The following is a 21,805-nucleotide window of genomic DNA, read 5'->3' as shown; positions in this document are numbered from 1 at the left end:
AGCAGGAGAGAACGGCAGAAATCAACCTCAAGAAAAGAAATCTGAGGTGAAATAGGACATGTAAGAGACCGCCCCCCCTGCTCTTACCTTCAGCTGTCAGCGTGGTTTCAGTCTCTGCAATTCCTGCCTTGCACTTGTACACACCAGCATCATCGGGCTTCAGCTTCAGAATCTTGAGCTCTGCTGAATGCTTATCCCTCTTGATCTTGTACTTCTCAGAGGGCTTGATGAGTGTGTGGCCCTTGAACCATTTCACAACCTTTGGAGAAGGCCTGAAGTCACAGGATAGGATGACAGAATGACGTTCCAAAGCTGTCTTGTCCTCCAGCTTCCTGGTGATTTGTATATGGTAATCTGCAAAGCAGGGATGGAAGAGAAGAAAGGATGAGGACAATTGGAAGAAGAGGAAAGTCTCTTGCGTCTGCTCCATTTCAATTAATCTCATGTTCACAATGGTTTTTTGAACTATTATTGAATATTGAACTATTTGAACTAAAGATAAAAAAAACGATTGTCTATAGGGAATGCCATTCACTACATTTCTATAAAGTAATACTGTATATTATCTACCAAATGCAAGGTCCAGCTCTTGTTCTGTGCTTATTAAATTGCTCCAAATTGTTGAGGCTTTTATTCAAATAAGAGAGAGTTAAAAATATAACAAGTACTTTAGGATGTGAATGGATAATCTTACGCTGGGGACAACAGCGGACAAAAAGCCTGGAAGTTTCTTTCAGATGAAATCAATGAGAAATGGCATCAAACTTATGTCCTACCAAACTTCAACTTGTCTAGTTCTGAAATACAATTAATTTCACCTGATTTGACCTCTTTGGTATAGCCAAGGACAAAACCTCAGCTCTGTAGATCTGAATAGTAAGCACATCACAGCTATTCAAACAGATCTTTTACTGAGATGCAGCTGTCTCATTTAGTGTCCAACGACTTTGAACTGGAAATGGAGCAGACCCTCCAGACACACACACAATATTTCAAAGACCCCAGTGAAGGAAGGCTGTACGTTAATTAATTCTTCATCTTCATGATGTAAACCAAGCCAGGATATGTTACCTCTGACGAGCAGAGTTGCTGTGGATTTTGATTTGCCAATTGAGAACTGAATGGTGCCTGTCATATCAGTGGTGGTTTTCAGTATGGTCAGCTGGAGGATGGTGCCTTCTTGCTGCATAATCAAGTTTCTGCCAGCCTGTAAGACTTCCCCACGTAGATACCACTTGGGAGGTTTCACAGAAGGAATGGATATCTCGCATTCAAATTTGGCTTCTTCAGGCTCAGTCACATCCTCATCACACAGCTCCTTTACTAGATTAATGGATTGCTCTTTAAGAAGGATGGAACAAGAGAAAGCAGAGATTTAGAAGGAATGTAAAATACCCTTACATTATCACCCTACTTACTCACGTCAGCATTACTGCAAAAGAACACTACACCTATCAGCACAAAATGCCTTAAAACGTCATTAAAAATAATAGAAAGAAAGGAATGTTGTTAAGAAGTCAGACAATAAGACTGACAACCTGAAGAGAGCCCAGATCTTCTGATTCCCAGTCCAACATCCAAATCAAACCATGACCTTCCCATACCGCTATCAAAATCCTCGCATTACGAAATGGAATACAGGTTCAATGAAACACGGACGTTGATAATTATTTTGGATAAATACAGCAACTTAGCTCTGAACAACAAGTTTTCTCCTAGTAAAGGTCTCTGTAGCTCAAATGTAATGACTCTACTTAGGAGAAATTCATTTTCCAGGATTTTCTTGCCCTTATAATTGTAACAGTGGCAAAGGTGGGGACTGAACTCTTGAGTAGTGTGCTAACTCAAATGTCTCCCTTTTCTTTATCACACTTAACATCATATATATACCTAGCATTGTATATATTAAAAAAAAAACAAACCCTGTGCTCTTTTCAAACATACAGAGAAAATGAAGAAAAAGTCAAGCTATGTTTTTATCCCTCAACGTTCAAACACAAATCTGAAGTCTAGAGGTAGAAAATCCACCACCTAAGAAAATAATCTGTTTTACTTAGCAAAAGTAAATTCCAAAAGAGAAGCTGCATATTTTGTGGGCAGAAAGGTAGGTAGGTAGGAGTTTTAATTTCTGTGAAAGGTTCTGGTGGTGTTTAACCTCCTTGACATTAAAGCAAAAGTTGTTGGCTGGTTTATAACATAAGATAATTTAAGCAAAATCGTCATCAGAAGCATAAGTACCTTTCACTGTAAGATGGGCACTTTTTCTGCTACAGATTTCATTTCTGCTGCATCCTTGACTTGGACACGTGTATAAGTCAGCGAGTAGGTCTTTCCTGAAGCAGAGAACCACAGAGTCACTAAGGCTGGAAAAGACCACTAAGGTCATCTAGTCCAACCTCCAACTCATCCCTACCAAACTGTGCTCTTGAGAGCAAACCCACAACTACACTTGGCTTCCTTGAGCAAAGAGCTCTGAGGCACATGGCCAGGCTGAGCATCATCCATCTGGTTTCACAGCATCACTGCCTGTTCTCTCATGTCAATGAAACCACCCATTCCCCCACATCCACATCCCCACCAAAGCGGAATCTAAACATGGCTTCTACAAGGACTGACCGAATGCGGCCACCGTCACCATTAAAGTACCTGAGACAGAAGGATCACACTCACTGTCAGACAAAACCTCTTTGGAGAGGTGAACTGACTGCCCTGGTCACCCCCACTTTGGAAAGAACTGCACTCATTTCCTACCTGCTCCTGGCAGTGTGGGATGGTGGGATAGCATCACACTTCCCACACTAAGCTTCCCACCTGTCACTTGTTCCACCCTAACCTCAGTCCCAAAACAAAAGGGGAACTCCCTTCTGAACAATCTTCACTTCATTTCAGATGTCTTATATGCTTGATCTCCAACCCACCCCCCACTCAGGAGAAAAATCCCCCTCTTACACCCTACCATCTTGCCGCATTCTGATGTTGTCATCAGCCTTCAGCTTGTCCTCTTTGTACCACTGGCTCTGAACCTCATCGAGTGAAATCTCACAGACAAAAGATGCACTCCCATATTCATTCACTTCCACATCTTCCAGTGCTTTAACAATCTTGATATCTCCAGCTGTGAAGCACTAGAGATATATTTGTCAGGGTATTTCCAGAACTGAGTGCAGCATCTTTTCCTTACACATATTTGCATAGAAAATAAGTAGGATTTTGTTTTATTCTAAACCATCATCCATTCCTGAGTCTTTTCTGTCTTCAACACAGTCAATGCATTATTGCCCTTGAACTTAAAGACAGACTTACTAGCTACAACGGAGCTCCCTGCAAACAGTCTTCATGGAAACCAGAATCTAATTTATTCTAAAACCTTCCAAGCAAAATTAAGGGTAGAAAAACAATAGAACTGACTGAATCTTTAAGGTCATTTAGTTCCAATCCCCCTGCTATAGGCAGGGACACCTCCCTCCAGACCAACTCTTCTCCTCAGGGTCAAGGCTTCTCTCAAATCATTCTCCTCTAAGCCTGTGCCTGTGCTTGGCATTGCCCTGACCCAGGTGCAGGGCCTTGTACTTGGCCACACTCAAGTTCATGAGGCTGCCAAGGGCCCACCTCTCCAGCCTGTCCAGGTCCCTCTGGGTAGCATCCCTTCCCTCTAGCACATCAACAGCACCGCTCAGCTTGGTGTCATCTGCAAACTTGCTGAGGCTGCATTTGATTCCACTGGCCATGTTGCCTACAAAAATGTTAAAGAACACTGGTCCCAACACCACCCTCCACCTGGACACTGAGCTATTGACTGCAGCTCTCTGAGTGTGACCATCCAGACAGTTCCCTATCCTGCAACTGGTCCATCCATCAAAACCATTTTTCTCCACTTTGGTGACCAGGATGTCATGCAGGACGGGATCAAATGCTCTGCACAAGTCCAAGTAGATGATGTCAGTTGCTCTCCCATTATCCACTGATGCTGTTACTCCATCATGAAAGGCCACCAAGTTTGTCAGGCATGGCTTGAATTTGAGGAAGCCATATTGGTTACCACCAATCACCTCATCTTTATTTTCCAAACTATGCCAAGGAGAACTAGACAGAACTCTACAATGTCGTGTCACTACAAACCTGTCTGAATCATTGGCTTCTCTGCATGCTCATCACTAGTCTCTCCTTAGCTTGTGTGCCCACAATGTATGGGGAATGTCAGCCACAAATCTTACCTAGGGGACATCTTTGCTTCAAAATCCCTTGAACATCACACAATCCCTTTTAACTCTCCAGGTCTGCACTTATTTATGTCAGAATCAGAACTTATTTCTGTTCTACTATTTCCCTTTCCTTCTGAAGGGCCTGGATACAACTTGGATTAACCTCAGGAGCAGAGTTCCTGCATAAAACAGCCAGGACTGAAACAGCAAACCAACCTGGTTGCAGACTGAGAGAGAAAATGAGAGTTCACCACTTGTGAATAATGAGACTTCTCTTATTTCCCTGGGAAGTAATGCTCACTTTTTTACTTTGACGGAGCTCCTTCCCATCCTAGAAGGGAAAATATCAAAGTCAGATCTCCATTAGTCCTTCCATCTCTGCACTGAGCAAATGCAGCCTTCAGATCAATGCTTAATTCACCCACTCCCCTAGAATTAATGGAACTGTGCTTACTGGAACATATGCTGAAGCTTAAGCACAGTGCAGTGTTTTCAACATGTAGGAATGGCTATAGAACATGCAGAAATTCTGGCTGACCTATGACAGCTTAAAGCACTGCGGAGGACTGTTAACAAGCCCGTTTGGACATCACCTTGAATAAATGACGTTATCCTCAAGTAAGGGAAGGAACAGCTGAGCACTGGGGAGGTACACAAAGGGCCAGAGCAAATTCTCACACTGTCAGGTGCAAAGAAAACTGAGATTTCACCCAAAAACCCAGTTCACAACAAGGCTACAAAATCCTGGCTGAGAATTTCTGTGTTAGAGTTGAAGCTCAAGACTGTACTCCAACCAACAATATTTTGTGCAGCAAGACCTCAGGAGTTCACAAGAAACCCAAAACAAACTTCCATTTCAACTTGATAAATGAACTCAGGACATAATAACAAAGAGTGCTGATCTGGGCAAGTAAAAGAGCATAAAGAGAAGAGGGCAGTGCAAAAGCTATCAAGCAAAAGCTCAGACTCGCATCCCTTGGAAGTGAAATTAAAGCCTCTCATTCATTTCCAGAGAAGTCAGAAAGGAAAATACCATTACATGCCATACCTTGAACCACTTGACGTCCACGTTGAGCCTGGACAGCTGACACTCACCTCTTTCAGCACCTGCTACTGGTTTATAAACACAGGTTTTGGCTCTGAGGGAAAAAAAGAAAAAGTATTGACTGAGGGACTGAAATGAGACCATCTTGCAGCTTTGTATGCACAGGTTGGAACAGGTTTAGGTTACCACTTGTGCCCAAACTAATAGCCTTCACTAGAGAATATCAGCTATTCTGTTGAAACAAAGTGTCAAATCTAGGCAAGAAAGAACCTAGGAACTGAAGGAACCAAGAGGGTCCTTGAACACCAGTCCCATGGTTGCAAGTCACTATGCAAACATATTGAACCCAAAAGAACATCTGACCTGCAGGCAACCAAAACCTGAGTTCCTTTTACTTAAGACCCACTGTGAAACATCAAAACACATAAACATGTGATAGTTACCCCTGGGCAGCCTGTGCCAGTTAATTCTGGGGGCAGACCTGCCATTATGAAATATTATGCTAACATGACAAAGAGAGAGAAGAAAAGCAAAATTAAGACTAGCTGACAAGCCTTGGCAGGAAGTTCTTTTCTCCATAAATTTAGTCCCATTATTCAATTCTGTTTGGAGCTGTCTCCATGCCTCTCTGGAGTTTGGTCTTTGAGAAGAAGCAATTAAGTAAGCTCTCCAGTGTCAAAGTGCATACACTACTCTAGGGATTTGTTTTTTCTCCATGGATCAACAAGTGTGACAAGCAAGGAGAATATGATGAAGAGCCTCATGCATACTCAGTGTAAAAAAGAAAAAGGCAATTGTTGCTGGGAAGAAGGTTCATTTGCATTTGTGTCATCTGCAGAGGGTACTGCAGAAATGGAAAGTCTTCCACTGGAGCAAACAAAGGGCTCTCATTTATTGCAATCAAGGCCAAGCGTGTGGATCTCAGAGATCAGACCTACACCCTGAAGCAAAACAGAGACCTGCGTGGGAAAGTTCAGTTTCTCTCTACATCTGTGTAAGAAAAAGCCCACCATGGAATGACAGCTAAGTAAACATCCCTGTGACTCTTCACAGGTCTCTTCTACGTTTGGGATCACTGCTACAAAAAGAGCTGTTGACATCATCTCTCATGGCCACCCTGACAGAAGAGCAGGAAGGCTGGGATGCTCTTTTTCCTATCTTTCCCTTGACTTCCTCTATATCTTAGGGACGAATCACAGGACAGAACACAGAAATCAAATGGTTCTACAAAGCAGATTGGCCAGTTCAAGTCAAAACAGCCACTGAAAACACCCCAGATGCTGTCTGACAACAGCTGGACTGTCGGGGAGTCAGGTGAATGCAGTCTGCTGGCCCTGGGCTGGAAGAGGACAGCCCAGACTGTCACATACCTTTCACTGAAAGCTGATAGAGCATTTTATCCCCCTCACAGATGCACTGATAACTTGCAGCATCATCCATTGAGTCATTGTGAATTTTCAGGGTGTGTTTCTTCCCCACAATGTGCAGTTCATATTTTTCACTGGCCTTGAGCTCCTTCCCATCCTTCATCCACTCCACAGTAGCACCTGTGTCTGAAAGCTCAGCCTGCAGTTTGGCTTCCTCACGCAGCTGAGCGGAGATCTTTTCTACATCTTTGCCCTTATTGGTAAATCTCACTGCAGCACCTGTCAGGAGCAAAGGCCTCGTTATTTCAATTGATATCAGGCTAACGTGGTCAATGTTTGCTGCAACATCTCTGAAAAAGTATCACCTTTTGTTCCTGCACTCATCATTGTGTCAGTGCTGAGCAATTCAAGATATTTCATTTGGTCTTCTTGCAGGATTTAGTAAGTAAAAATCAACCAAACATCTCCTTCTACTGATTAAGAATGCTCTAAACATGCTTCTGCAGAGGTTTCCACCCAATGACAAACAGCTCCTCCCATCATGAATGTTTATTTGTTCTATTTGGTCACGCAAATCTGATTGAAAGAGTTATTATTGGAATGATTGCTCCCCTACTTCTAAACTATTCCAGTGCAATCAGAAAGGCTGTCTGAACCTGGAGCTGAAAGTACTGCTCCATGGTGATGCAGTGGTAAACCTGCTGACTGAATGCACTGGCCAAGAGCTGTGAACTGCAGACATTCATCAGCTGGCATGAAGCAATCTGGTTCAGATACCAAGCAGCTGGGTAGACTGGCTTACCCTACACTCAGTGCTATCATGTTTAGGTCATTACCAGGACTCACGTCAGTCCATGGGATGCAATTTCAGGTATTTGGTACAGTCAGTGAATGCCTGCAGCCCCAGTTCTAATCATCAGATCACAGCAACTATGCATTGACTGTAAGAGGAAAGGAGAAGGATCAAAGCAAATACCTCTCACTCTCATCTTGGTGCTGACATCAACATTTTTGGCAACAAATTTCACTTCTGCTCCATCATCGTTCTTGGTGACGTTCTTTATGATTAGGCTGTGAGTAGTTTGGGTTCTCTTGATGATGCAGGTCTCACTTTCCTGTAAGACTTTACCATTGAGGTACCAAGTGCCGCAACACGTTGTTGTAAGGTCAATAGTAAACATGGCATCCCCTCCAGGTACAGCTTCACCAGCTGTTAGGGGGGATTTCACAGCCAGGACTGGTTCTGAGGAAGAACAACATGTTTGTCTTAATGCTCTTTAGATGCAAGTCTGGTATCTCATTTAGAGATGGAAGATTAAATCATAGGTACATTTCTACTTCTCCCTTTGCATGAGTGCTGGAAGAAGCACTTCTGTGCTTAAGGTCTGTTACAGAAAGTTCTGCCTCTTGCACATGTGAGATATCAAAAGATAAGGATATTCATCTCTCTGTCACAGAAACATAACTTGTATCACTTTAGTGGTAGCTGGAGGTTGATATGAGATAGGAGAACTAGGAATAAAGGAAAGCCTTTGGTGTGTTAATGCACTACTATCCTTAAAGTCAAAGGAAACATCTTTAGGGAGCCAACACAGCTGCTCAGCACACACTGACCCATTTCCATTGGGGTTTTTGTTCTTACCAAGGTGCACGCTCCCTGGGAATTCCAGAGACGGGCTCTGTCCATGCGCATTGACTGCAGACACTCGGAACTGATCATCAGCCTCTTCAGACAGATTGCTCACCGTGAACTCTGGGACGGGGACATGAGACTCGTGGCACCTCACCCACGTGAAGCCAGTTAGTTTATTGGGTTCCACATGTAGCCATGGATTGGAATGGGGAGGTGCATCTTCGGAGGGGACCATGCCAGCGTCACTGAGGTTTCTGTTTTATTTTTCACCACGGGGTCAACTGGGGGCTGGGTGGGAGGTTTTCTGGGAGCTGAACAGAAATAAATACAGAAATATTAGCATAAGGTCATTTAGGCTGGAAAAGACCTTCAAGATCAGCAGACTCAACTTTCAGCATGACCTACTGAGTCCCACCATTAACTACTGTGCTTCCTGAGGACATACATGACAAGCTTATCCCTGTAGGTATTTGCATAGTGAATATATTCACCCTCTGGTTGCTTTGGAACATTTTACAGGTTAAAATCCCATCAGACTTTTTCACTGTGTGCAGCCACTGATACAGGCAGGAGGCTGGGAATTACCTGATGGGCTCTAGTTACAGACTACTGACACAGTAAAGGATTGATTTCATTTCATTTTGGCCATCAGAAAGTTTGGTGTCTGGTTTCAGTCACCCATCTAGACTCCAATTATAATCATATGGAGAACAGCACATTTAGGAGAACTCATCTCATCTTAATAAACCTGAATGAAATCACAGAATCATAGGATCATGGGAGGGCTTGGGTTGGAAGAAACCTTCAAGATCATTAAGTGCTAGATGCCAAAGGTCCCACTAACATAGCATGAAGCCGAAAGCTAGACGCTGGTATCAGATCTCCTGACCTTACCATCAGAAACTGAGATGTCATATTTTGCTCAGAGGTGCCTGCTTGTAGGAGGGACAGCTTCCGAGCTTTTTCTGCTCCAGGAACCAGCTCGAGCTTCAGAATTTAAACAGCAGTCAGAAATTAAACTGAGCTTTGTCACCTCCATCAAATAGATGTGGTTGGGTGGTACAGCTTTCCAAATAACTTAGAAACTGTCACAACAATCAGATGCCTACCTTTAATTTTTAACTTGTTAATACATAGAGCTTAATAGTATCAGAATGCCCCAAGCACTTCAGATAACAGGACAGCTGTAAACCCTTCTTTAAGGATTCCTTTGTTTAACCACTGAGTAACTGTAATTCAGTGGTGCTGGTGGGAGAAGGGAAGTCCTAATCTTCCCAGATGGTGAATAGAGTTGATGTTCACATGCAGACTGGTGCTGAAGCAGAGCCAGAAACCACTCATTTGGGAAACACAGCACCAAGAAAATAATGTGAATAGCTTCATAAAATCAGGCAGCTTCACCCAAATTTCATGGCAGGTCCATTATTCTTCCTATTTTCAGGAAGAAATGTTTTCCCTTATTCTTGTAGTTTTATTTTCTTTTCCTTTCCAGCAAGCAGCTTTGTAGCTTACAAATTGTTTTCTAATCACCTCCTGGTGTGGACAAATCACACAGGTTTTACTCCATGTTTTACATAGTTAGCATTTTATATTTGTTCCAGTATGGAACTGTACAGTCATAGAATGGCCTGGGTTGAAAAGGATCTCAAAGATCATCCAGAATCACACAGAATCACAGAATCCTTCTGCAAAAGAAAACACAAAAGCTACAGGGACTTGGAACTACTTTGTATATCGAGATCAGAAAGAACTGAGAAGTTTTCAAGTACAAAGAACTTACTTTTCCAGATTGCCTTTTCCAGACTGCTGTTCCAGCAGTGACAACAAGCGCAGGCAGCCCGGAGGACATCGCAGACATTGATGATCGGCTGGCATGGATCAGCGAGGATGAGTTTGGGCACAGCACAGCTGGCAAGGGATGCTGGGGTGGCTGCAGCAAGACAAGAGCTCCTCCAGCCTGAAGATATCCATCACCAGAAGAAAAAGGACAGGATGAAAGTAAGGAAGACGCGCAGACGAGAAGAGCAGAAAGGGAGATGAGGAAGGAACTTGGTGCAGTGGCAATTCTGGGGGAGAAATTGTACTCTGATAATGTTACACTCTGAAATTCAGTGTTGCAATTTGGAGGAAGGAATTATTGGGGTGGGAATCTGGGGGGTCATTGTAATACCAGAAGAATTTTACAGAGCAGCAGCCATGCATCAAGAGAAGGGCTTCACAGAGCAGCAGCTGTGGAGGGAGAAACAGCATGAGAACCAAGGACACCTCTAGGAAAAGAATGAGTAGCTTGTGGCTTTCAAGGGGGATCTTTGACCAGGGGTTGTTATTGCGGTAGCTTTCCTCCAATTGGTGTCTGTGGTTTTTAAACACCCTCGTCTGTCTGCTATAAAAGCATGGCTTTTCGGGCAGTCGATGGACGCAGCCATATTTAACCATACTGCTGTCTGGCTGTTTGTCCTAGCACGCTGACCTTTTGCCTTCAGGTTTGCCAACTACTGTCTCAGGAACCAGAGTTATTAGGCATTATCCAGGTTATCTTGTGCTTCTACTATGTTAATAGATTGGATGTGAATCCAATGGGGTCTGATGTTACCAATGGTGCTGGAATCTGCGGGATAATCATTGAATGTATTAGCAATGCTCGGTTATGATGCTATTACCTCTCTTATATCCAACTAATTTGGATTTTTCAAATATGACCACGCATCACTTGAGAGGAAGGCGCACGCTCATAGAACTGAATGGGAGAGTTGATTTCATTTTCCAAGCAGGTGTTCCACTTGGGCTCTGTATCACGCACTGGCCATGCGGATATGGAGTAAAACTGGAAGAAATCCCTCAGACCCTGAATGCAGGAGAGAATGTGTGGTGGGTGAGAGAGGAAAGGTGCACTTTGAAGCAGGGGACGCCCTGCTGGCACTGCCTGTCGCATCCACCACCAACACGGTTTGCTCTTTATCCTGCTCCACAGCTGCTGCTCTGTCAAGTCCTTCTCTTGATCCATGGCTGCTGCCATTCTTCTTGGATTACAACAGGGGGCTGGGAGGTTTTTGGCAGAGGGAGGGAAGTTGATTGGGGGTGGGAGTTTTAGAGGGTGGGATCAGAAAGGATTGTTAGGGTGGGAAATGGTTGGGAATACTGTCATTTCTTGACTGTTTGCTACGTTCAATGATTACATGTCTTTGCCATATTTCTGCCTGCCTGCAGCCGCTCCTTCAGTTACAAAGCCCACCTCCCCAGGCCCCCGGGCCCACCTTCAGGGCAATGTGAAAGGGCAGCAGAAAGGGCAGTGTCCCAGATCTGCCACCACCATTGGACCCATCCCTCCCCTCCTCAGTCAGTTCTGCGTGGGAATGGAGGGATGAGAAAGGGGGATGGACGGGAATTCTGGGAGAGCTGAGTGGCTCAGCCTGGAGTGGAGGAGGCTCACTGCCATCCCAGACACAGCCATCAGTCCCCAGGTGCAGAGAGGACTGAGCCAGGCTGCACCCTGCAGCACCCAGCAGCAGGATCCCAGTCTGAGGCCTGCCTAGGTTGTGTGGCTGCGCTGCAGGCTGAGCTATGGAGAAAGCCCCACTTGGAGATTTCTTCGCTCCCTGAATGTTCCCCCCTTTCTCCATCTTGCTCTGCTCCATCCCCAGCCACAGCCCGGCGTCCCCGACATGTTGCTGTGCTTGCAGAGCTGGACTTGGCCCTTGACCTGTACAGGCCCCTGTCCCCACCTGTCGGATATCCACCTTGCCTTCTCACCCCTCTCTCTAGATCCAGTTCATGCCCCATCTATCTCACCTCCATGTCCCACCTACGTCCTCTCTACGTCTTTTGGTCTCCCCCAAACCACCCTCACGGTGCCTTACCTCCTGGCAGGCTCAGGGAAGGAGCACCCGGTGCCCTGAGCCCACAGGCCCAGCCCTGCACAGCACTGCACACAGCACTGTCATGGCGGCGCCCGGTGCTGCCGCACAGCATCCTGGGAGTGGTAGTTCCTGCGGGGCCTGCAGCTCCCAGCAGGCCCTGCAGCTCCCAGCAGGCCCGGGCGAGGGCAGAGGGGAGCAGTGCTGTCAGCCGGGAGCTCGCCCAGAGAGCCCGATGTTCGGAGCACTTCACACCAGGAACTTTGGACTCGGCTGCTTCTGTCCACAACGTCCCTGAGCTGCTCAGGAAGCACAACTGTCTCACCCTCTGAGAGCTGGGCTGTGCAAAGGAGGCTGCAGTTGCAGGCTCAGCTCTGCCCTGTTCCAGCAATGCACTTCCTTACAACTGGAGCACTGTCACGCTTGCTTCTTGCTTCAACGGAGCAATCGCCCACCGCTTTGCACACCTCTGTGCTCGTGCAAATGGCCACCACCCCATCCCTGCACACACACACACACACACACACACACACACACACACACGTACCACCCCATCCCTGCACACACACACACACACACACACACACACACACGTTCCACCCCATCCCTGCACACACACACACACACACACACACACGTTCCACCCCATCCCTGCACACACACACACACACACACACACACACACACACACGTACCACCCCATCCCTGCACACACACACACACACACACACACGTACCACCCCATCCCTGCACTCACACACACACACACACATGTACCACCCCATCCCTGCACACACACACACACACACACACACACGTACCACCCCATCCCTGCACTCACACACACACACACACACGTTCCACCCCATCCCTGCACACACACACACACACACACACACACGTACCACCCCATCCTTGCACACACACACACACACACACACACACACATACCACCCCATCCTTGCACACACACACACACACACACACACGTACCACCCCATCCCTGCACACACACACACACACACACACGTTCCACCCCATCCCTGCACACACACACACACACACACACACACGTACCACCCCATCCCTGCACACACACACACACACAAGTACCACCCCTTCCTTGCACACACACACACACACACACACGTACCACCCCATCCCTGCACACACACACACACACACATACCACCCCATCCCTGCACTCACACACACACACACACACATACCACCCCATCCCTGCACTCACACACACACACACACACATGTACCACCCCATCCCTGCACACACACACACACACACACACATACCACCCCATCCCTGCACTCACACACACACACACACACATGTACCACCCCATCCCTGCACACATACACACACACACACACACATACCACCCCATCCTTGCACACACACACACACACACATACCACCCCATCCTTGCACACACACACACACACACACATACACACGTACCACCCCATCCCTGCACTCACACACACACACGTACCACCCCATCCTTGCACACACACACACACACACACATTCCACCCCATCCCTGCACACACACACACACACATGTATCACCCCATCCCTGCACACACACACACACACACACACACGTATCAACCCATCCCTGCGAGCACACACACACACACACACACACACATACCACCCTCTCCCTGCACTCACACACACACACACACACACACACACACACATACCACTCTCTCCCTGCACTCACACACACACACACACACACGTACCACCCCATCCCTGCACACACACACACACACACATGTACCACCCCTTCCTTGCACACACACACACACACACACACACACACACGTACCACCCCATCCCTGCACACACACACACACACACACATACCACCCCATCCCTGCACTCACACACACACACACACACATGTACCACCCCATCCCTGCACACACACACACACACACACACGTACCACCCCATCCCTGCACACATACACACACACACACACACACACGTACCACCCCATCCTTGCACACACACACACACACACACGTACCACCCCATCCTTGCACACACACACACACACGTACCACCTCATCCTTGCACACCCTCCCACATGCGTGCACTAATGGACTCACCCATGCACACTCACATGTGTGCAACCCCAGCACTGTCCACGGCTCCGTGCACGCTCATTTGTGCATGAAGATGTGCACAGCCTTGCTCACAGCCATGTGCATACACACAAGTGGGCAAGAACAAACAGTCCACTGGCGTACCTCTGTCTGTGTCTCACCGGCTGTGTCACCAGAAGAGAATTCAACTCTCAAGAATGAAGAACTCACATCTGGCTCCAAGGAATGTAACTGTCCTATCTCCCAGAGATCTCCACTGTCTCACCTGGTTGTGAGCGTCCCTCACAGCCAGCCAGAAAAGCAAGCAGAGGCTGAGACCAAGGAACCCCTCCCTGATGTGCAGCTCTCTGACAGTTTCTCTTTACACAGAGTGCTGGCGGCAGCCGCGTGCATTATCACACGCACTTGTATGGGCAGTTGGTGTCTAGACGTGAAGGAGACTTGCTAATTGCCCTGCTGACATATAGGGACAGACAGAAAATTTCAAGTAGGAGCTAGAGCATGTATATAAAGGATGTACGGACCTACAGTTAAGGATGTGGATTTGCATCTGAGTCTGTGCCTGCAGACGATGCAAGCACTATGCATTGTCACCCAATGGAAATGATCAAACAGCTGCTTTGGGACAGACTGTCTGTAGGGCTCAGGAAGTGTGGCCTTCCAAGGTACTTCAGGTGTCCCAAAGAACAGAGGCAAGCAGTGATGATTCCTTTCTCTCTTGATTCTAATACTTGTAGGTAGAGCGCTTGAGAAAGACTTTGGAGGCTTTCCTCAGCCTCTACCTTTCCTTGTACGTTTACAAAAGCAGACTGTCTAAAAACAAGAAGACTGGACACACTTTTTGGGTTCGGTTATTTTTATTAGAATTTTTTTAATATTATAATATATATAATATATATTATATAATTTATTATTTTGTTTATTATATTATATATATTATGTATATAATGTATATTATGTATATTATAATATATATATTATATAATCATATATTATAATATATAATATATATAAATAATATACAATATACAAATTTTTTAAAGTTGTTTTGGCGTTTTTGTTGTTTTTTGTTGTTTTATTCCAGTCCAGTGTAATAAATTCTCAGTCTTACAAGGGATGAATTTTTAAGGCCTTCCTGCTGATGGACCACACTCCACTTGAACGTCAAGTGGAGCATGAGGTAGCCTTCATCCAGAAAGGTGGAATCTTGATGGGATGTTGCTGTCTTATGGAGAGGAATCTCGGCGTCCCCCAGGCTGAGCCAACACACGGACACAGATTTCTGGATGGTGACCATCGCTTTCTGCCCCTGCTCCTGCTGCCTGGTCTCTCTTCATCATCGGTATCCAGCAGGAGATCACGAAGCCCTGGAGGCACGGTGATATCCAGGTCATCGTCTGAAACTTCTTCCACCAGATTGGAAGGGACCAGTCCTCTTGTGCCATCCGTCAGCTCTCCCAGAAACCAGCCATCCTCATCCATGTCTCCACAGATGTAAACGTATTGTCCAGGTGTCAGTGGAAGCTCGTTTTCTGGGTCCTCATTAGGGCCCTCATAAGGATTTTGTAGCTGTGACGAGCTAAGAATCTTCGTTTTGGTGGTGATGGTCTGCGAAAATGTAGATGCAGACTGCCACTGGCCACTCTTTTGACTCCCTCGGCTTTTCCTGGGGATTGGGGCATTCCTGTTTGGGATTTCTGTGTGGCCTCAGCTTTTTCCCCATCTCCTGGAGCTGTGTGCATTTTTCCTCCAGACTCTTGCTGAGCACTCCAAGCTTGATGTCAGCCTGCTGGAGGTCTCTCAGCAGGTGGTTCTGGGCCTTCAGGGCCTGGCAGTGACTCTCCAGGTTGCTCAGGGCTTGTTGGAGGTAGCTGCACTGCTCCAGCAGCTTGCTGCTTGTGCTGCCTGGGAACTCCGGGTCTTCCTTGGCCGTCTCATTCTCCTTTTCCAGATGCTGTCCCTGCAGCTGGTTGATGTCCTCTGCCTTCTCTGTGGCCTCTTTGGATGTGGAAGAGGCCTCCTTGAGGTGCTGGACTATTTCCAGCAGCTGCTGGGTACGGAGGCAGAGCGTACGCATCTTGTCCTTGAGCCGCTCGACCTCCTCCCACATCTGCTGAGAGCTTCTGCTCCTCAGCAGGCAGCACTTCTCTCCAAGGAGGCTGCACTGTCTATGCAGCTCCTTTAGCTTCCTCAGCAGGTGGGTGTTCTGCTCCTGCTGCTCTCTGTGCTCAGGTGGGCAGGCCTCTTGTTGCTCTGCAGCCTCCTTTTCCAAATGCTGTCCCTGCAGCTGGTTGACCTCCTCTGCCTTCTCTGTGGTGTCTTTGGATGCGGAAGAGGCCTCCTTGAGCTGCCAGACTATTTCCAGCAGCTGCTGGGTACGGAGGCAGAGCGTACGCGTCTTGTCCTTGAGCCACTCCACCTCCTCCCATATCTGCTGAGAGCTTCTGCTCTTCTCTTCAAGGAGGCTGCACCGTCTCTGCAGCTCCTTCAGCTTACTCAGCAGATGGGTGTTCTGCTCCTGCTGCTCCCTGCGCTCAGGTGGGCAGGCCTCTTGTTGTTCTGTAGCCTGAACACCCACCTCTGCTACAGCCCGATGGCAGGCCCTGGCCCTGTTGAAGAAGACGCGTGGCTGCCCCTCCACGTGCTCCAGGATGTACTGCAGGAAGCGTCTTCTCTGCTCCTGCAGCTCACACTGGAGGCGCTTGCTCTCCACGGCCTGCTCTGCACGGGACTTCCAGCAGAGCTGCCGCTGGACTTCCTGCTGCATTCTGTGGTCTGCTCTGCTGCTGTCGCTCCTCAGCAGCGCCTCCGCCAGCTGCCGCTGCATTTGCCATGCCTGGCGGATGGTGTCGTTGCGCCGCTTCTGCAGCAGCTCCTGCATCTGGTGCAGCTGGGCCTCCTTCTCCTGCAGCAGTTGGCAGATCTCTGCTTGCCACTGCCTCAGGTTCTGCTCCCGCAGGCGCTGCAGCTTTGACACCCGCACCCGCTCCCACTTGGAGCGCAGTTTGTCGGCCAGCAGCTGCCGCTCCCGCTCTGCCGCCTCCTGCCGCTCACGTCTCTCAGCAGCGCAGCGGCGCTGCAGCTCCTGGGAGCGGAGCCGCTCGCCCTCCAGCTGGGCCTGCAGTGCCTTCAGCTCCTGCCTCTTCTCCTCCCGCTGCGCAGGGCAGGCGGGGGGCTGTGCCGGGCCCCGGCGGGGAGAGGGCCGGCTGCCCGGGATCCCCAGGTCTTCCTTGGCTGTCTCTGGCACCTAGAACCAGAAAATCATAGAATAACAGAATGGTTTGTGTAGGAAGGGGCCTTCAAGACTCTCCCGTTCCAAGCCCATGCCAAGGGCAGGGACAACTTCCACTAGGTCAGGTTGCCCAAAGGTGCGTCCAGCCTGGCCTGGGGCATTGCCAGGCGTGTGGCAACCACAGCCTCTCTGGGCAGCCTGTGCCAGTGCCTCTGCCCCCTCATGGTGTCCTGTCTTCTTATATCTCATCCAGATCTCCCCTCTTCTACTTTCAGGGCACTGTCCTTTGTTGTATCACTACCCTCCCTTACAACCAGTACATCTCCAGCTTTCCCCAGTTCTCCTTCAGGCACTGGAGGGCCGCTCTGTGGTTTCTCCAGAGCCTCCCCTCCCCAGGCTGAACAATCCCCACTCTCTCAGTGTGTCATCTTACCTGGACGTGAGCGTCCTTCACGGCAAGTCGACTGGAGCCCTGCTCTGCACGGTGGCAGTGCAGAGCTCCCTCCTTTTCTTGGGAGCAGGACATTGCGTTACGGAGCACATCTGCCCAGCTCCCCACGATGTAATAGGTGAAGAGCCTCCTCTCCAGCTCCAGCTGATGCTGGAGGTGGCGGATGCAGGCGGGCTGCTCACCATTCGTCTCCCAGCGCAGCTTGCTGAGGACGTCCTGCAGCTGGGCATGGGCCGCCTCGCTGCTGGGGGGGTTCCTCAGCACCTTGGCCAGCTGCTGCTGCAGCTCCCGAGCCTGGCGCAGGGCTGCATCGCAATCACGCTGCAGCAGCTCCTTTGTCGCGCGCAGCTCGGCCTCCTTCCAGAGCAGCAGCTGACGGGTCCCCGTCACCCGCTGCCGCTGCTCCCACTCCTTCAGCTGCTGCTCTTCCTGGGCCTGCTGCTTCTCCCAGGCACAGCGCAGTTGGTCGGTCAGCAGCTGCCGCTCCCGCTCTGCCGCCTTCTGCAGTTCACATCTCTCGGCAGCCCAGCGGCGCTGCAGCTCCTGGCAGTGGAGCCGCTCGCCCTCCAGCTGGGCCTGCAGCACCTCCAGCTCCCATCTGTTCTTCTCCTGCTGCACAGGATGAGCTCACATAGTGGTGCAGATGAAGAGGTATTGTACAAGCCATTCACTGTGCGGGCTATATTCATCTCTATAGCCGAACCATGCCAAGTCAGTGAAAGAAGTAACTTGCTGGATTCTAAAATAGTTTTGCTTGAGAACGGCGCTGTTGCCAACTCTACTTGTTACAAAATGAACTACACCAGAGAGAGAAGGAAAGGGCAGCAAAGTTTTATATTTCTTTATGTTAGGAAAAATGGTAAATTTCTCAACCAATATGCTACTCAAGTATCCCCTGTATAGCCCTGAACCATGACCCATGTAGGGGTGTTAGAGTATTGTGAAGTTATGAAACAGCAGAGGTAGACAATAATAGTGCTGACATTGCTATTTAGTAGTTAATCAGTTAAAATGTATAGTTTAACCATAAGACAGATGGAATGGACTGGTCTAGCCCGGATGGCTCGGATGAAAGAAGATAATGAATTTCTGGACAAGTTCAAAAGAAGAGTAACACGTGAAGCATGAAGCCTGGGCCTAGGATGAAACACGAGAAAGAAGGACTGAAGATGTATTGATTAATCACGAGAAATGAATAACATAAATGATGTAATGTTTACCTAATCATATAAATATAGGACGTTTGTAAAGCTTAAGGGTCATTCACTAGGAGTGACCCAAGCTCTGTATGCATGTTTCACCTGAGCACTGAGCTTGTTAATAAAATCAACACTGGAGTACCCACGAGTTCGAGTCTCGACCTGGTTCCTTTCTGCAACAGTTTGGCACCCCAGATGGGACTCTAGGCGTTGATTGGGGTAAGTGCCTAAATTTTTTATTATATCCAGGGGGAAGTGCATCCACTCTTTTAAGGGTTCGAGTCCTATTTTTGGGGTTCGAGTCCCCGAGGCTTCTTATTTTTGGGGGGTTTGGGGTTCTATTTTTCTGCGGTTTATTTTCCTCATTACAGAGTGGCTGCAATTCTCACTGGACCTTGGATTTCTATTTGGAGAATAGTTATGGGGGGATCGCCGTCTATAATTAAGGGTTCACCCTTAGAGGAAATTTTGTGTAACTGGAGTAAGATTGAAGGTGTTGTGGGGTTAAAAAAGAAGCGAGTGATCACTCTGTGTCAGGATGACTGGCCATTCTTAACCCGGGTTCGTGGGGCTGGTCCCGACGAAGTATGGCCACCTGAGGGGACGTTTGATGATAAACGTCTTGCTACCATGCGGCGAATACTCCAAGATAGAAATCCTTATCAAATGGATTATTTATATGTGTGGATAAATTGGGCTGATAAAAGAAATCAAATTAAGTTGGGGAAGGCTACTAGCAAAACTGAATTATTAGCATATTTTGATGAATTACATCAGGGTGGGTATAATTCTGATCGGGAAAAAGATGGAAATAATAAAGAAGTGGGGCAGTATCCGATGACTATTGAATTTCATTCTAATCTGAGGGTTGGTCCTGATACCGGCCCTGATGTACCACCTCTATTAGCAGCAGCAGTACATCAGCCTTGGAAACCGGGAGATTTGATGCTATGGCAAGAGAAAATGCCGCGTTTATGGGAGGATGCGGAAAAATATGCTAAGATGTTGTCTAGTATTTTCAGAGATTATAAACCTAATTGGGAGGACATACAGACTCTGTTACAGGAATTATTTACTGTAGAAGAGAGAGAGAAGATCATGGCTAAGGATAGAGAGTTATCAAATACTAATCCAGGAAGACCTGTATGGCCCATAGCTGATCCGAAATGGAATATTGTTAGACAGGATGAGCTTCAGGCTTGGAGAACGGCTACACAGGGTTTGCTAGAGGCTGTACGCCAGTGTGTCGAGCGGGTTACTAATTGGTCCAAAGTACAGGAATGTCAGCAACGGTTGGATGAACATCCCAGTGATTATTGGCATAGACTTCGTTCTGTTTTACTTAAGTATGGGGGTATGACAGAGCAGACTTTTCAAGAGCCGCTTGCAATTAGTGTGTTTGTAAATCAGGCTGCACCCGATATTAATAAGTATTTTAAGAAACATATGCCGGGATGGCAGGCAGAGGGGTTGCAAAAAATATTATCTGTTGCTACGTTTGTATACAATGGGCGAGATCAGGAGAGACAGGAGAAAATGCAAAAAGAGAAGGATGAGGAGCGAAAGCGACAGGAACGAGAGAGAGAGACCGAGAGGAAACGTGAGAGGCAGGAAAAACGAGAAGATATGGCTTTTTTGGCAGCTGCGATTACTCAGTCAGCTCAACAGAATAGGTGGCAAAATGCTAGAGGCAGAGGTAGAGGAAATCGGGGAAGGAGACGAGGATTTCCACCCCAGATTGGTGGAGAAATTGTATGTTATTGGTGTGGAGATTTTGGACATATGCAGCGAGAATGCCCCCTCAGACCTCGACCTTTTCTAACCCCCCAGGGTTATCTGGTGACAGACGCATCTGGGCCTCATATAGATTCAGGAGTGGGAGGCTTGCGACGAACTCACTCGCAATAACAGGAGGATGGCTGTTACTCTGAGTCCAGAAGGTCATGTAATCGCAGAAGTAGATGGGCTAGAAGTTACATTCTTAGTAGATACAGGAGCAACTTTAAGTTTGTTAAATTTTGATTTGCCTGAAAAATCACTAGAAACTGTTACTATCAAGGGAGTTTTAGGGGTAGAAGAGAAATACTTGAGTAAACCACTGCCTGTAACCTTGTCAGGACGGATGACATGGGCACAGTTTGTTATTTCACCCACTTCTCCAATATCCCTATTAGGAAGAGATGTCCTCCGAGAACTAGGCACTAAATTAGATTTGAATTCAAAAGGGATGAAACTTTACTTTTTGGGGAATGTACTAGCTGTAGAAAGAGAACAGAAACAGAAAATTGAAATTCCAGATGACTTAAAAGACATACCCTCCGGTTTGTGGAGTCATAGTAGTAAGGATATAGGATTTTTGAAATCTGCAAAACCAGTGGTAATCAAGACAAAAGCTGGACCACCGCCCTCAATTAAACAGTACCCGATTGCGACAGAAGCATTACCTAGTTTAAAGAAACAAATTCAGTATTTTATTGATGAAGGGATATTGAGACCCATTATTAGTCCATATAATACTCCTATTCTGCCTGTTTCTAAAAATAGAAAGGATGAGGACGGGAACCCTGAATATCGTTTTGTACAAGATTTAAGAGCAATTAATGAACATGTTGAAGCCCTGCACCCTGTAGTTCCTGACCCTTCACTAATATTAACTGAAATACCAGAATGGTCCAGGTGGTATACT

General features: G+C 47.4%; 3 protein-coding genes across 6 annotated transcripts; 1 reads left to right on the top strand and 2 right to left on the bottom strand.

The window, feature by feature from the left end:
• Positions 1 to 93: 93 nt before the first annotated feature.
• Positions 94 to 6,967, bottom strand: LOC146756477 (titin-like). Of its 4 annotated transcripts, XR_014937461.1 has the most exons (7): positions 6,618 to 6,935; positions 5,251 to 5,341; positions 4,419 to 4,533; positions 2,957 to 3,125; positions 2,239 to 2,333; positions 1,072 to 1,341; positions 94 to 354 (listed from the first exon to the last, which is right to left on the bottom strand). XR_014937461.1 is itself a non-coding variant. In XM_085524507.1 (5 exons), exons 1-3 carry the CDS (start codon positions 5,389 to 5,391, stop codon positions 2,242 to 2,244), a joined length of 402 nt encoding a protein of 133 aa, XP_085380633.1. In that variant the 5' UTR covers positions 5,392 to 5,906; the 3' UTR covers positions 94 to 354; positions 1,072 to 1,341; positions 2,239 to 2,241. The 4 variants fall into 4 exon arrangements, 1 of the variants encoding a protein (XP_085380633.1); XR_014937460.1 differs by having other exon boundaries at positions 4,419 to 5,341; positions 6,618 to 6,967; XR_014937462.1 differs by lacking the exon at positions 4,419 to 4,533 and having other exon boundaries at positions 6,618 to 6,917.
• An 8,197-nt stretch (positions 6,968 to 15,164) lies between these two features.
• LOC146756476 (uncharacterized) lies at positions 15,165 to 18,780 on the bottom strand. Its single transcript, XM_085524475.1, has 2 exons — positions 17,903 to 18,780; positions 15,165 to 17,484 (listed from the first exon to the last, which is right to left on the bottom strand). Exons 1-2 carry the CDS (start codon positions 17,993 to 17,995, stop codon positions 15,817 to 15,819), a joined length of 1,761 nt encoding a protein of 586 aa, XP_085380601.1. The 5' UTR covers positions 17,996 to 18,780; the 3' UTR covers positions 15,165 to 15,816.
• LOC146756475 (uncharacterized) lies at positions 18,772 to 21,163 on the top strand. The gene has a single exon (XM_085524477.1). It carries the CDS (start codon positions 19,540 to 19,542, stop codon positions 21,025 to 21,027), a length of 1,488 nt encoding a protein of 495 aa, XP_085380603.1. The 5' UTR covers positions 18,772 to 19,539; the 3' UTR covers positions 21,028 to 21,163.
• Positions 21,164 to 21,805: the final 642 nt, after the last annotated feature.

Source organism: Coturnix japonica, chromosome 27 (assembly GCF_054131305.1).
Source record: "Coturnix japonica strain WE chromosome 27, WE-NBRP24, whole genome shotgun sequence".
NCBI classification, from domain to species: Eukaryota; Metazoa; Chordata; class Aves; order Galliformes; family Phasianidae; genus Coturnix; species Coturnix japonica.
Note: the sequence above shows the minus strand (reverse complement) of the source record. Positions and strands in the feature narration are given on the sequence as shown.

Excerpts from the sequence above, each read along its gene's own strand:
- LOC146756476 (XM_085524475.1), bottom strand. The coding sequence starts at position 17,995 with ATGTCCTGCTCCCAAGAAAAGGAGGGAGCTCTGCACTGCCACCGTGCA. Across the intron at positions 17,485-17,902 it reads TGAAGGACGCTCACGTCCAG|GTGCCAGAGACAGCCAAGGA; the intron begins GTAAGATGACAC and ends TTCTGGTTCTAG.
- LOC146756475 (XM_085524477.1), top strand. The coding sequence starts at position 19,540 with ATGGGGGGATCGCCGTCTATAATTAAGGGTTCACCCTTAGAGGAAATT.
- LOC146756477 (XM_085524507.1), bottom strand. The coding sequence starts at position 5,391 with ATGGTCTCATTTCAGTCCCTCAGTCAATACTTTTTCTTTTTTTCCCTC. Across the intron at positions 3,126-5,250 it reads TGGACGTCAAGTGGTTCAAG|TGCTTCACAGCTGGAGATAT; the intron begins GTATGGCATGTA and ends ATATATCTCTAG. Across the intron at positions 2,334-2,956 it reads CATCAGAATGCGGCAAGATG|GAAAGACCTACTCGCTGACT; the intron begins GTAGGGTGTAAG and ends TCTCTGCTTCAG.